Source organism: Erigeron canadensis, chromosome 7, assembly GCF_010389155.1.
Source record: "Erigeron canadensis isolate Cc75 chromosome 7, C_canadensis_v1, whole genome shotgun sequence".
In the NCBI taxonomy this organism is placed as follows: domain Eukaryota; kingdom Viridiplantae; phylum Streptophyta; class Magnoliopsida; order Asterales; family Asteraceae; genus Erigeron; species Erigeron canadensis.
In genome coordinates this window covers 34,744,215-34,761,028 of record NC_057767.1, presented here as the reverse complement: position 1 = coordinate 34,761,028, position 16,814 = coordinate 34,744,215, and the positions used below count along the sequence as shown (strand labels likewise).

At 31.1% G+C, this 16,814-nt stretch overlaps 1 protein-coding gene across 1 annotated transcript; it reads right to left on the bottom strand.

Annotated features, from left to right (window-relative positions):
• Positions 1-8,796: 8,796 nt before the first annotated feature.
• On the bottom strand, positions 8,797-11,434 carry LOC122608206 (protein LIFEGUARD 2-like). Its single transcript, XM_043781293.1, has 4 exons — positions 11,022-11,434; positions 10,488-10,601; positions 9,709-9,866; positions 8,797-9,381 (listed from the first exon to the last, which is right to left on the bottom strand). Exons 1-4 carry the CDS (start codon positions 11,287-11,289, stop codon positions 9,175-9,177), a joined length of 747 nt encoding a protein of 248 aa, XP_043637228.1. The 5' UTR covers positions 11,290-11,434; the 3' UTR covers positions 8,797-9,174.
• Positions 11,435-16,814: the final 5,380 nt, after the last annotated feature.

Below are 16,814 nucleotides of genomic sequence, written 5' to 3'. Positions count from 1 at the left end.
CTAAAAATTTATATAAATATACAAGTTATTTTTGGATGAAATGTACAAGTTCATATAGTACATAATAGTTTTTACCAATTTTTAATTTAATCCCTTAAAGTTTTCATCTTTTACTTTTTGCCCAAAATCAAAGTTTCATTTTTATTTTCTTGACATAAACTTTTAAATTTTCATGTTTTCATAAAAAAACAATTTTTACACAGTTACGGTTTTATTTTTAAACATTTCATTTTGATTATATTCATCTGTCTTTTTATACATATAACGTTTTAAATATAATAATTTTCATCGTCATTACATCTTACTATTCATTTACATTTAACACATTAATATAGTTACTATTTATGTTTTTTTACATCTTATTATTCATTTACATTTCTTTTATTCTTATTGTTACATGTTTAGTTGTTTTTATAAAATATGGGTTCGAATATTTGACATAAATTTCGGTCCAAAACTTTGTTGTGTAGAAAGTGTATCCTGCAACAACACGTGGGTAAAACAAATAAACAATAGGTTTTCCTTCACTGAAAATCACTGTGTATCATGAAAATAATCGTGCATCGGTATATATCTATACTTGTGTTTCGTAAATTTCTGTGCATCAATTTTATCATGATCTAAGGATTAAGATATTGTTTTATTTGTTTTATTTTAAAACTTTTTACAATAATCAATCCCGAAGCAGTTGTTCAATTAAATCCGAACATATTATCATGTTCATACCAATCGTAGATGCACATCAAATGACAATTTAGATATGCACTTAAGTGAGAGTAGTAAGTATATGATTCCCACTCACTTTACTATCCAAATTGCAACTTCTTTCTCTGTTCTACATGAATAAATATATCTTCATAACAAGAGAATCCATTACTATATGCATGATTGTTGCATATAATGATCAATATGAATATATGATAAGTTATACAAACCTGATTTCAATACATCAATATAAAATACTTGATTCTCATCAAAAGCTTCCACCCAAAAACGTCCAAAAATATAGAATTTTTCAAATAAATTGAAGACAAAAAACGTTCCCTCGAGACCCATTAGATTCAATTCGCTTTCTCACTTTTTCTTTTAGATAACCATTTATGTGGTTCCAATTATCCAACTCTGCCTTTCTTTAAAAAAATAAATTTCAATTATATATTACGTCATCACTAAAGTCGTTGTTGTGAAATACTTACTTTAAAATAAAACACTACCCTAATAACTAGAAGTCCTGATAACCTCGCAAAAGTATAGAGTTTAAACCTTATCTGGTACATATTTGAGATGGGTCAGAAAAAAAATTATAAAATGATCACCATAATATTCCGGTTAGGTAAATAATACGAGTAGCATTTTTTGGGTCATTATGAGAAACTTAAAAATATCATCTATTACTATTTTATTTAATGATAACACCATAATGGTTGTCATTATTTTCACATGACAAATACAAATTTTAATTTACCCCTTAAAGAGTTGTTATTAACAAAATCCTATTGAAAAAAAAAAAATTTACTCGCTTTTTCTAATAAATTACTCACTAATAAAGAATGAATAAGATATTTGACCTTTTTCTTAAAAAAAATTGGGAAGAAAAAAATAGAACTCTCGCATTCAGACATAAACAAGGGTCAACATTGGTCTTACCTCATGACAAATGATAGCAAAAATTCCAAAAGCTACAAGTGTGTTGTCATATTCTAATTATTCCTTTCCCTTTTTGAAAATATAAATTAAATAAAATTGAAATTTATCATCAATTTTGTTCCATCATGATATATTCGGATACTAAGATCGACATGACCCATGTCACTTGACAATGGCCACCCATGTCACTTGACAATGGCCAATTAACCACTATACTTTAAAAGATTAAAGCTTGAAACATTAATTCACAAGCTCATATATGCTAATGAGGCATTAATCTAGATTATAAGCTTGTAAATTGTGTGTTTAATATATCTATATATGGAAAGCTATGATGATTTACTACTATGACAACTTTCGAAAATCCATATGGTGGCCATAAATAGACAAATCCATGGGATATGAGTTAGAGACAAGCAGGAAACTACGTTTTCAACTTTCTAAGCGCGCACACAAACACAAGTGTTATAGCTTCCACTGATGAGACTTAATCGATTTACGTTGATGCTAATCTTTTCATTGAACACGAATCACACGATTTTGTCTTTCGGTCCACATTGTTTGCCAAATGAGATGTGAACCAAATATAATGCATCTCCAAAAAGTACTGAAATTGACTTTGAGTGTGACCCATGCTTAGTAGTTGGGTTCCCCCAAAATATAATCGAATTCTTCAACACATGACTTGTAGCTTTTTGGACCTTCATAAGATATAGAGATACTTAAAATGTATATATACACTTAGTTGAATATACATAACGTTGATTGAAACATGAAAATGTGGGGAAGGTGAAGATAAGTAGATAACAAAAGAACAATTAAAGAATGTGGGCAGCCATGGCCATATTATGTACTGCTAAAGGAATACATGTACTTGTGAAATGATGGGTGCTTATTGTTTTATGTAAACCACATATATTTTGACTTATTATTGGTGGTTTTGTGTATTATGTAAGCATTTTAGATACGTATTCCTAAATGTCAAAAAAGACTGACTTGTAAAGAAAATACTCTTATCGTATCATATATTATCTTGCATTTTCTTTCATGAACCTTAAAGGGCATTCGATTACTTATTACATATTCTCGGGCACTTTCTAGTTTTTTTTCTTTGTGTTTTGGTTCGTTTCTTAAGCTTGGATGTATAGATTTGACGTAAAGATAGTCACCACAGTATGGCAAACTGCTGAATTATATTTCCAATTATTCTGGATTGCAACAATAAACATGTTAATTTATTATTTCTGCCTGGTAGTGGTCATACGAGTAAAATAATGAACACAATTACTGCACTATATAAAAGGATATGGGTCAAACGGATGAAAAGGGGTCCAAAGTAACCTAATTTTTTTTTAATTTATAAAACATGCTAAATCCTTTATATTATGAATATTATAGTGTTTACAAAATAATACGAGGAAATATTTTAATCAGACTCTTTATTACTTAACAAGCTAATTATCTAAAAAAAAATTAAAATCAACAACGTTTGGAGTCAAGTCAACCACCCCATAGCAAAATAAACCGGCCCAAATAAGTTAGGTAATAGAGGCCCAATCTCTTTAGAGATTATAACGGGCCTACAACTGTTTGTATGTTTGGGACGTTATTTTAGTTAGTTTTATGTCAGATGTTGAACATATTAAGTCGTCAGCCAACTCTATTATGCAGATAACATAAACGATCATCTTGATAAACGTGAAAACTTCATAGACAAAAAAAAAAAACTTCGGTTCAAGATAAACCAATAAGTAAATATATGTATCCAATCCCTGCTTGAACTGCACAAACCATATGTACGCGATCCGTACATCAACTATTTTAAGCCATAATATATGGATCGATGACACATAAGCCATTTCTGTTCACGAATGATTTGTTCGTCATTACATTTTATACAAGTTTGTTTTTCATTAATTCTATCTGTTGAGTATTTTGATTTCATCTATGTTAGATCAATCGCTATGATTACACAAATCCACAAAACATCCCAAAAATAAGAGATCTACATATGACAAGAACAACCAATGGAATGCACCACCAATTAATACACTCTGATTTTCATCAATCACAGATTCCAAATGACCCACACACCCGTCTTCAAAGGAACCACACAAAATAGTTGCAAAAGAATGTACAAATTATTGTACAACCGTCAAGCATTCGATGCCTTTAAGGGTTGTGGCAAAGAAAATTGAACTTTTAAAGCCATATATAGTGATGCAATTCTTCACACGGTTATCTAATAAAAGTTCTTAACTATATAGAATTAATTAACATTTTTTTTTTTATCATGTCCATATATGTTCTTACATATATATGATAACAATACAGCAAAATTAAGTCGAGTTAGTTTAGGCTTACCACTTGTGAAAGCGCATGTCAAACCAACACCCAATGCAAGAGAGACGGTGAATATTCCAAGAAGCACACAGTTAACAGGACGGCGTTGATGATAGTATTTCAATGGCCATACAGCTATATGTACGTACAACAAACAAACAAACACAATTAATTCATCATGAATATTAATTCAAACCAAACTAATTAAATCATAAGGCTTAAAATTAATAAAACAAAAAACAAAAAAAAACCTCACAAATTCACAATCAAAGATAAAGATATAATTCAACCCGGCCATTATATACACAAATGAAATATAAAAATAGACGAAATCCCATATATACTTTCTTACACTTTGGTGCCTTAAATATAGCGCCTATAATAAAAACGGAACGGAAGTAGGGATGAGCTAAAAATCCCAAATCCCGATCCCGTCCCGATCCCGGTACTGGAAAGTGGTATCGAATCCCGGTCAGGATCGGTACCGGTACCTACTTTTTTAAGTTTTCGGGATCGGGACTAGTCGGGATCGGTATCGGGAAAATCCCGCGAATCTCATTTAGTCCCACTTAGTACCGACTTCATTTAACCCAAATAAAAAACCCAACTATCAGGCCCAATATATGTTTACAATTTACTCAATAAAACCAGTACCAAATTCGTACTTATTTTAGTTGAATATATATTTAAAAAATGACTTTCTTTCACATCTTCCCATTGTAAATTATCAACCACAAAATCTAAAAAGTGAAAAACCCTTCCCAATTTCAACAGTAAGAACGATCCATCAAGCCCTAAATTCTTCATCTCAAATCAAAATATGAAAGAATCATCTAAAGTAAGTTTGTGATTAAATAATCTATTTATTATGTTTATTTTTGTTCTTGCAACAGTAATTTAATCACGATGGCCATCTGAAATTCCATTATTTAAGTAGCTAGAGTTAGATGTAATTTTTATATATTTTTAATTTTAATCGTACTTGATAATCGTTTAACATGATATTGAAGATTAATTTTATTTAAATATTTTATACCATCTCATATTCTCATCTAATTAATTTACTAGTTTAGATCATAAAGATTTTTTAATCATGACGGCACCTCGTTATATGTTCTGTTCGACTAGTGATTACATTACATATTAGTGTATTTTGACCAAATTTACAAAGATGTGTTTTCACTTTTTATTAAATGATCAGCAAACAAAACCGTATTAATTTGTGGATCTTTGTTGTTTAGGATGATGATACATGTGTTGAGGAGACCCAGTTTGAAGAAGCTGATATTGATGGCGAGTTGGAAGATTTTAACGAAGAGGTAGAAACAATCGAGCCTAACAAAGAAGGCAAACTGAAAAGAAAACGAGAAACTCAACAGGAAGGAAAAGAGTGGTCTAAATGTTGGCAATACTTTGACAAAGTTTACAAATTGGAAGATGATGGAGTGGAAAGGAAGTACGAACAGTGCCACCATTGCAAAAAGTTTATCAAAGCCGACACAAAGAGATATGGTACGTCTAGTCTTAAAAAACACTTGAAATGTTGTGAAGTAAATCCCGAAGTTAGAGCTAAAAAACAAAACCAATCCAACCTGGTGTTTAACAAAGTAACCAGTGGGGAGGGCGGTAGTAGTGTTAATGTATGGATACACCATGATTTAGCAATTAAGGAAGCTTTACTAGAATTTTTTGTTTGTGCGGAAGTACCATTCAAACTTGTAGAACATTGGGCTTTTGTTAAGTTGGTTAACCGATTGAATGGGAAGGTAAAATTACCATCACGCCATTAACTCTCCAAGGACATTGCTAAATATTACATAGAAGAAAGAAATAAACTGTTTGTTTATTTAAGTGACCCGAAGACTACCATTCACTTGACTACCGATACATGGACATCTTCTTGTCAAAAAGTGAACTATATGGTAGTCCCCGCTCATTTTATTGATGAAAATTGGGTGATGCATAAAAGAATTATTAACTTTAGACCAATTGAAAGTCACAAGGGAGATGACATAGGTTTTGAATTGTTGCATTGTATAAATGGTTGGGGAATTCAAAATGTCATGACGATCATGCTTGATAATGCGGCTAGTAATGATAAGGCGATAGAGTACTTGTTGAAAAAGTTGCCTAACTTGTATGATAAGGGGGCAAATTTGCACGTTTGGTGTATGGCACACATCTTAAATTTAATTGTGAAAGATGGTTTTTGCAATCAAGTGTATCATGTTAATTGTGTGCAAAGGGCAGTCAAGTACATTAGGCATTCAACACAAAGAATAACAAAGTTTAAAGAATGCATGAAAAAAGAAAAGCTTGAATCACAAAAGTTCTTATGTGGTGATTGTCCAACAAGGTGGAATTCCACCTATGATATGTTGAAGATTGTCGTGTCCCTAGAGAAAGTCTTTTCGAAGTATGAAAGTGCGGATCCAAGTTTTGAGCTTGATTTAGGAAGAATACCCGATCGTGATGACTTCAAAGCTTGTGAAAAAATGGTTAAATTTCTAGAAAAGTTCAAAGATAAAACGGAAACGGTTTCAGCAACTTCAAAGCCTTTATCACATCTTTTTATTAGAGAAGTCCTAGATGTAGATAACCATTTACGTGTGTGGGAAACCGACATTGATTTTTGTACTATGCTTAGTGATATGAGAGAAAAATTTAAAAAGTATTGGGGAAGCTTTGATAAGCTTAATGACTACTTTTACTTTGCCGTTATCTTGGACCCCACTATGAAATCGGGTTTTCTAAGTCACTGTTTTAGAGTGGTTCTTATGAACAAGACAACCAATGAAAATCCAATGTCTAAAAGTGTCATTGAGAAGATGGTGGGAGTTTTGATTCAGAATGTTGAAAGTAGGCTGGAAAGGTTGTTTAAAACATACCAAGCAAGGTTTGAAACTGCTAATTCGGGATCTCAAGAAACACGTAACGAAGAAGATGCCATTATATCTCAAGGAAAGAATGACTTCTTTGCCGACTATCTACAAGCGGAAGGAAATACCTTGGGTGAGGTGGAAACTGAATTTATAAGGTATCTGAATGAGCCAAAGGTGAATTTCAAACTCGGATTTGACATACTCAAGTGGTGGAGGCTAAATGGAAATAGGTTCCCAATTGTTTCTCGCATGGCTAGAGGTAAGTTAGTTGACATTTTCATTCTTTAAAATTATAATCACCCTGTTTATATATCAACATTATCATTATGGGAAGTGATATTTGTACCACTGTTTTTAATAAACTTACCAAAGCTATGCATTACCGGTTTGTACAGTAAGTTATAAAAGTTGTACATTGTGGTACACCAATCAAAAGTGGTGGTACAAATATCATTTCCCTATCATTATTATGGCTTGTTAGATATTTTGGCAATCCAAGTTTCATCAGTCGCATCTGAGTCAGCTTTTAGTACGGGTGGTCGTATGTTAGACTCCTCTAGAACAAGGTTGTCAACAAACATAGTGGAAGTGTTGATATGCACACAAGATTGGGTTAGAAAGTCTAATAACAATATATTTTTGGATCAAGTTGACGACATCCTAATGATGATGACATCGCCATGGGTAAAAATCAAATCTGTTTGTTTTTGTTTGTATGCTATATTTGTGAGACCAATATCAAGTTTAATTTTTTTTGATATATTTATAGAGATTGAAGAAGCGATCAACAACCAAAATGATAAAGGAAAAGAAAAGATACTTGTCGAAGAATGATGCTTCTATGGGGTTATTTTTGTTGTTTTGAGAAGGCTTGATGTAATTTTTGGAACAATACAATGATTGTATATACTAGCAGCTAGAAGCACATGACTAACTTTCTAGGATGCCAATTAACTTGATGGGTTAAATGGCCTTTTGCTTCTGGTCACATTCTGCCTGGTCAGTTTTTTTGCAAGGCTTCTGCTGCCTAGTTACATTCTGATCTGCTTGATCAATTTTTTTACAAGTGCTTGGTCACATTATGCCTTCTGTAGTTCTGTTCTGGTAGTAATGTAGTATACATTCAACCTATGGTTGCTTTTGGATTTATTTTGGATACTTAATTGTATGTGATGGTGTTATAATTTATGTATATTCTGTTATGTATTTAAATTGGTGGACTAACTATTAGAGATGAGACTTGTCGGGACTTGGTACCGATATCCCGGTCCCGTCCCGTTCGGGATCGGTACCGGTACCAGTTCAAATGGGACCGGGATTGGTACCCACTTTTGATTTATTTCGGAATCGGTACCGGGACCGGTACGGGACAGTACCAGTCCCATGCCCCTCCCTAAACGGAGGTACGGAGTGCGTGCCAAATATTTTAATCGCAAATAAAATATGATGTAGAACGTACAGTAAATAGAATACAAAATGTTGAATTGGTCCAGTGGTTCGAATCTTGTCATGTACCATTTTTCTTATTTAGAACATTTCATTTACTTATTTTTCTATGTTGTCTATATCAAGGTTGACATTGGTTTGATTCTTGCTGCCCATTTTTTATTACCACATTTGTTTCCTTAATTCTTTTCAAACATTTTATTAATTGATTTAATCACATAGATCTATTTTCCTTAATGTTTTTCAAGTTATTTATGATGACTTGAACACCAATATTTATATATTTTTTTACCTTCTAAATATATTAAATTATATAATTTTATATTTATCATTGTGATTCTTTCACCCGAATTTTATTTTTCTAATACAATTGCTTATATAGTTGAACTGCACAAACCATATCTACGCGATCTGTGCATCAACTTCTCTTTTGAGTCATAATGGATCGATAACTAATGACACATAAGCCATTGTGTTGACGAATAATGATTTCTCATTACATTTTATACAAGTTTGTTTTTCATACATTCTATCTGTTGCCTATTTCGATTTGATCTATGTTAGATCAATCTCTACAAACATCCCAAGGATAAGAGAAATACAAATGACAAGAACCACCAACGGAATGTACCACCAATTCACTCTGATTTTCATCAATCACAAATTCAAACATTCCAAATGCCCCATGCATAAACCCATCTTCAAAGGAATCGCGAAAAATAGTTGCAGAACAATTTACAAAGTTAAACATCCTACTTCTATTCACAGATTATAGCATAATTCGGTCTCAATGTATAGTTTTGTTTAGGTGTTAACAGAGATAGCAACTAGCCAACTACTACCATATTATATACTTCTAATTATCAGCAGCTCTGAATACGGTAAGCAACGCCATGAAAAGATTGATGATATCAAGGTATAGTGCAACTGCGGCCCAAATGTACTCATCATATGTGTAGCGCTTAATCAGATTATCTGTATCGTAGACAATGTAGCCGCAAAAGATTATGGCAGCTACACACCCATATATCATAACTGAAATCCTACCCAGGGGAAAGAATATCTGCGCACACAAAAAATTTTTTTTTTACAAACTCGCAGATAAGAAATCTGATTTAAAGAACATGAATAGTTTCTCGTATATTCAACAATGATGATAACACTTTCCACCTAGACTAAATAAGGTAAAGATCCCAAAATTAACTTAGAAGCAAACGGGTCAAACAGGTCAAGAAACTTAAAACTCCAAAATAGCATAGAAGCAACTAGGTGGCAAATCACCACTGGAATAATTTCACACAACGCCACCTAACCATCCGATCGACCTGTTTATACCACCTCTACGAAAAGCTAGACAGCTGCAAACAGATAAAGAAGGTCGATGACAAACCTGAATAAGGGAGAACACAAGAAGCACCATAATGGCACCGAACAAGAACGGGCCCAAGAAATAAAAGTCATATCCTCTTTTTGCAGCCCAAAATGTGAATAAAGTAAGACTCACAACCACCACTGCAGTCAAAATAGCAGCTTCCAAAATCACCTTACCTACAACAATATTGTAGAACCATCAAGCAGTCCGTTCTATTAGATGTTGATGCAAAGAAAATCAAAATTATCATGTTCTAGTCTTAATTGAACTCTGTTAAAGTAGTCCTTACTTGATTTTTTTTTTTTTAAATTTTAATTTTAGAAGTATCTTTAACATGCTTCACAAAATGTATCAAATCTTTAGAAGACTTTCCTAGCTAGCTAGATAGAACTAATTATCGGTTTCTAGTACGTATAAAACGATTACAAGGACAAATCATATATATATAAATATACTCTGTATTTCTAGGCCTTAGCAATGATTTCCTTCTAAAGAACTCTAGAAAGTATCAAATGACTACCTTTCCTAGCTAGCAAGCATCAATTGTTCCCCACTTGTTAAAGTATATATTGGTCCTTATCCTAGAAGGGATCACTAATTTCTTAATTTTGGCCGGCTTCATATTCTATAACGTGTTTTATTCCTGATCAACTACTTATTGTCACAACATCCAAAATGCCTTTCTTCTAGCACACATAATAATTAACATTTTTTTTTTTTTTATCATGTCCATATATATATAGGTTCTTGCATATATATAACAAGAAGACAGCAAATATGGAGTTATTCAGGCTTACCGTTTGTGAAAGCGCATGTCAAACCGACACCGAACGCAAGAGAAACGGTGAAAATTCCAAGAAGCACATAGTTAACAGGATGGCGTTGATGATAGTAATACAATGGGCATAAAGCTATATATATGTTCAACAAACAAACAAACACAATTAATTACTTCATCATGAATATCAATTCAAACCTAGCTAATTAAATCATAAGGCGTAAAATAAATAAAACCCCCCACAAATTCACAATCAAAGATAAATATATAATTCAACCCATTATATACATACACAAGCTAGTGAAATATAAAAATAAACAGTCACCCAAAATTTAGTTATAAAACAACACAAAAAACAATTTCCTATCTTTCAGTCCCCATTCCTTTAATTGCTATCTTTCAGTCCCCATTCCTTTAATTGCTATCTTTCAGTTTGTAGAAAATGGCTATTAATATGATATGTTATGCACAACATTTTCTTTAAAGGTTAATTAATCAAAAATGAATAATTTCTTTATATATGTTTAAATGAATAGAAATGAAGAAAACTTACTGATGAAAGGAGTAACAAGAAGAAGAACATAACAAGCCAAACCACCATTAGTAGTAGTTAAAAAGGTAACAATCGGATGATAAGAAACCACGACTGCACCAACTGCCACGGTCAAAAGTAACTGTATCGCAACTATCGAGTAAATCTTTCTTATAAATGACCACCGTAACTCTGGTGATTCCAACATCATTGGATACAACGTTGTTGATGTTGTTCCCGTTTCCACGTCATTATTCTTTCCAAATATTCTTTGTTGTTGGTTCCACATTATTTTGAGTCTATGTATCAAAGATGAAATAAAACTTTATATAATCAGTTTCTTCAAAAGAAAATTAAAGAGATTTTGATGAAATATGAGATTTTATGGTTTGGAAGGAGTTATATATAAAAGTGGTTTTCTTTGTACGTTTTTGAAATTTACTATTTTTGTGTGTGGAGATGACGAGAAGTTTCTTGAGGATGATTTATATGCGTCGAGTGTACGTGTGGTATCATTTTACACGTGTGAGTACATTAAGTAGTGTTCCACATTTCTCTGGCTGACTCTCCACTTTTTAGTACGTGGAAATGTACACTATATAAAGTGTTTGTTTGGTTTGAGTGACGGTTGAAAATGAAAATACGTTTTGAAGAAAAACAATATGCACAAAAAACCTTAATTGTTCTATTACTAGTATAATTCAACGCCCGCAACGCGGGCCGCAATAATCATAGATACGCGATAAAATCAGAAGAAGACAAAAAAAGCACTGGTCATCTCACAGTGTGTGGGCGTTGGCCTTAAAAAGATAACGACACGTGAAATTTACAACTCATGGTAATTAAGGAATTTATGTGATAAAAAGTAAAAAGACTAAAACTTTCGTGATAAAAGTTAGAAAAATGAAATTTTTAAAAGTAAACAATATAAAAGAAATAAAGTTATACGACAAAAAGTAAAAATGTTAAAAATTGCATGTCAGGAATGAAAAAAACTTGTCGAAAATTAAGAAAACAAAAGTTATATGGTGAAAAGTAAGATAATGAAACCTTTGTGACAAAAATTAGAAAACTAAAAGTATTAGAAAAAAAAAAACAAAACTTTTGTGCGAAAAGTAAAAGAAGCGAAAGTAGTGTGACAAAAGTAAAAGGGCGAAAACTTTAGTAATGTAAAAAAAAAATAAAACTTTTGTGTCAAAAGTTAGAAAAATGAAAGTTTAAAAACTAAATAAAGCAGATAAAAAGTAAAAAAGTTAAAAGTTTTGTGTACTTGACAAAAGTAAAAAAAAAAAGTTATGTAGTGAAAAGTAAGATAATAAACCTTTTGTGATAAAAGTTAGGAAAATAAAAGTATAAAAAGTAAATAAAACAAAACTTTCTTGCGAAAAGTAAAAGAAACAAAAGCGATGCGGTAAAAAGTAAAATGGACGAAACTTTAGTAAATTTGTGTGATAAAAATTAAAGAGAATGAAACTTTCGTGACAAAATTTAGAAAGATAAAAGTTTTAAAACTAAGTAAAACAAAAGTGTGATAAAAAGTAAAGAGAATGAAACTTTCGTGTCAAAAGTTAGAAAGATGAAAGTTTAAAAACTAAGTAAAACAAAGTTTCGTGCCAAAAGTAAAAGAACTAAAGTTATGTAACAAAAAGTAAAAAGAAAAAAAATTAAGTAGGCAAACAAGCAGTTACGTAGCTGCCTGCCAGCCTGGTTCATTGTTTATGAGTTACTGTTCATGATTAGCTTTCTATTCATATAGGTATATAATTATGTTAGAAAACTAAAATAAATTAAAAATAATAATTACTATTACAATTTAAGAAAAAGACAAAAGAAGATGTGATATTGTGAGAATAAAAAAAGTACTATGATAACCTGCAAAACAATTGTGATGATGCATTTACAATTCACTAAGGGAAAAAAAAAAAAAATATATATATATATATATATATATATATATATATATATGACATATAGGTGAGAATACATATTCATTTTATAAAACCTCTCTTTATTTTATATATAAACTAGTTTCGTCATCCAGGCGTTGCCCCGGGAGACGTAATGTTTAAAAGAACATATCAAAATATTCGTAAACTGAATCCACATATTAACGAATCCGCAAACATAGTTTTTTACTTTGATTCAAGTTCAACTCCTCGTATATATGAAAGTGGATTAATAAAGGTTTTGAAACTTACAATTTTTTTTCAAAGGTGATTTACATGTCTCTTTTAATTATATTAGACAACAGAAGAAAATACAAACTATATACGAATTATCAGCGCTATGTTCATATTTAACTTTACATTTTGTCGAAGTATAAACTTGTCTCGGCATTGCACATGAAAATAAAATATTATGATGTAAAAGACTTTACAATTTTGTATTATGTGCATTATTGAAACTTTAGAAAATGTAGAAATTCTTCTATTTTCATACATATTGTAGTCATAAATCTTTTACGCAAATACATTGAGTTTCATCTTGAACTAACACGTTCATATTCATAAATTGAAAGTATAAACGATAGTTATAGTTATTTCAAGTCTTTTTGGTCACACTTATCAAGTACTTCCCCTTGTAGTTTAATAATTGAGTACCAGCTTTTCATGCTAGAAGTCTCAAGTTCGAGACATGAGAAAAATATTTCAAGGTATTTCACAATAAAATCATCCAGTGAAGCAGGTTTGGGTCCTACTGGAAAAGCAGCAAATGATCCATCGCTTTCCAAAAAAAAGAAGTCACACTTCTCAAAAAGTTGACACGTCTTACAAAATTGCTATAAAACCACCACCCATCCACCGTGTTGTTATCTCTCTCTTTACACTGTTTATAATTTATTTCACCAAAACCATTTCCAATTTTCCCCACAATATCATCACGCTTCTAAAAACACTACCAGAAATCACAATATAATTATTATAATTTCTTATCTCCATTAATAAAGATATATTACACAAATTCGTTGTTGTTGACAATATATCTTATGTGTCTACCTGCATCTGGATGAAATGATGCAGCAGCAAATGACGGTGAAAGGAGGAAAATAGGCCTCTAGCTGTTACCGGCGGTGGTGAGGTCGGTGTTTGTTCCCGTTATAGTGTTATTGGAAGGGGTTTTTCTCAGAGAATGTAAACTGGGATGAAAGGAGACCGGTGGTGGTTACCGACGGTGGTTATTCCCGGTAGTTGTTTCCGGAGGTGATATTTGTCGGTGGTTATTAGTTATTCATTTGTATGTGTCATGTTGTGTAAACTGTATGTATCTCTATACTATATGCTTTGGAAGTTGTACCTGACGCTTAAAAAATTGTAGAGAAATACAGTGAGAATTTTGCAAAGACAGTTGGTAAACCTCTACTTATTATATATTATATATATAGTGAAAAGTTATTTTGAGAACCTTTTTTTTTTGCGAGAACCTTTGAGAACTTTTCAAATCAAACCCAACCGATGATTATTCTTTACATGAAAATTGTTTTTTGATTGTTTTCTGAATAACTTATGTATAATTTTAAAGTTTATAATTGTAACGCGATGAAGCGGGCCCGTCCCACGAAGGAACAGTAGTCCAAAATGCGAGCTTGGAGTCGTCAATGCGAAATCGCATTGTCCGGCTCTCTGCAGGGGAATCTCCACTCACTGCTTCCCCTAATATCCTCCCTTTACCACATCATGGGGGTTTACAGGAGATCCCAGAGGCTCGCTCGGAAAGGCTGCTATACCATACCTTTTGACTTCCCATCTCTAATAGTTAGTCCACCAATTTAAATACATAACAGAATATACATAAATTATAACACCATGACATTATTAAATTTATATCCCAAAAAATATAAATTTGTATCAAATTTGAACTAGTAACTAATCCCAGCATAGAAGTACTGAAAAAACTCATATAAGCAAAAAATCTCAAATAACCGTGATCATGAGACATATAATTATCACTATAAATAAGAACCAAAATTCCAACAGTAGTGATTAGTATTGACATAATAGAAGTAAGTGGATCGATCAAGTATCCGAATTCTAACGAAAAATCATTATTAATAATCCAAGACCATACATATTGATAGACAGAACTACTATTAATTTGCTGAATAGAAAAATTCATGGAAAAAATCATAACTATACTTAACAACAAAACGCTCTGAAAAGCCCACATACGGCGAAGACTTTTTGTTGCCGTCGGAAAAAGAAGAAGTCCCAACCCTATTAACATAGGAACCGGAAGTGGAAGAAAAGGTATTATCCACGCATATTGATATGTCTGTTCCATAAAAAAAAAAATTTTATTCTTAATTAATTGTTTCCAATTCACCAGATCTTACCTTTCGAAAAAGTCAATAAATAATCAAGATATGCACTAACCGATTTAAGATTTATATTTATTTATATATATGATTATGATTATATATATGAGTATTTATATATTAATATATTAATATAATTTATTAATTTAATTAAATAATTAATAATATATAATTAAATATTCTGAGTCTTTTCAAAACCGTTCAAATATTCAAAAAAGAAGTTACAATTGGTCAAATGATATGACCAAGTGACATATAAAAAAACGAACACTTATAATAGGATAGGAAAATAAAAATATAATAATTTATCGTAATCGTAATCAAAATTTATATTCATAGAGCAAGGATAAAAATTTAGCCTAAAAAGAGTACTTGATGCTAATACGAATTATAAGATTAACTAAGGTCATCGGTCTAATGAAAAAAACTCTTAATTTTAGTTAGTTTATTTCAATTCATTAACTAATTTTCAATTAATTAATTAATTCATTATGAGATTGATTGTTTTCCATTTCAAACAAACCAATTTATTAGTAAAGTTTAGAAAAATATGGAACTAAAATGAACTTTTTAGCGAGAAAGGATCAAAAAGGATTGAGATCCTTTGTTTATCAAACCACGTATCTTTTAACAGATTTATTACTAGTCTCATTCGAATTTTAAAATTGAATTTTCTAGTTTGACTATTAAATTATTAGTCAAAAGTACAATCCTGATATTTTATAAATCAAGTATAGAATGCCGAAAATAAAGGTCTTTTAGATTTTTTTTAGTTTGATTAAGTTTGATTTTATTTCTATGACATGCAGATTCTAAAGATATAACTTTGAGAGATAAACAACGCGAACTAATAGTTCCAAACCAAAAAATTTTGGTTCTACGGAAAATTTTGTTATTTCGAGTCATTTTTGATCCAGTTTTCGTGGATCTTTGACATATCTATATTTCTTTTTTATGAAGAGAATATTATATTATTTAGAGAAAAAATAGATAATGAATAAGAATAATATAATAAAATAATAGAACAATAGAAATAGATGTCTTTCACATCCTACTATAACAATGAGTAATTTTAAATGGCAGTTCCAAAAAAACGTACTTCGATATCAAAAAAACGTATTCGTAAAAATATTTGGAAAATGAAAGGATATTGGGCATCCTTAAAAGCTTTGTCATTAGGGAAATCTCTTTCTACCGGGAATTCAAAAAGTTTTTTTGTACGACAAACAAATAAGTCCTAAAATATTGGAATAATCGAAATGTTTTTGATCCAAAAAATTGGATCAGTAATTTGTTAATATAGATTTATATTAATATGAAAAAAAATCTTAATGTTAGGTCTAAAAGAATAATTCTTCTTTTTTCTGGATTCTAAATCTAAAAAAAAATATATACAATTTTTTATTTTTTTGTTTTCACTCATATTTTGGTGGTGGGGAGTCTTTTTTTCCCCATCGCCCTTTACAATTCCAATAAATAAAATTTTTTATCCTTTTCGGGAA

Excerpts from the sequence above, each read along its gene's own strand:
- LOC122608206 (XM_043781293.1), bottom strand. The coding sequence starts at position 11,289 with ATGTGGAACCAACAACAAAGAATATTTGGAAAGAATAATGACGTGGAA. Across the intron at positions 9,867-10,487 it reads GACATGCGCTTTCACAAACG|GTAAGGTGATTTTGGAAGCT; the intron begins GTAAGCCTGAAT and ends ATATTGTTGTAG. Across the intron at positions 9,382-9,708 it reads TTGTGTTCTCCCTTATTCAG|ATATTCTTTCCCCTGGGTAG; the intron begins GTTTGTCATCGA and ends TTGTGTGCGCAG.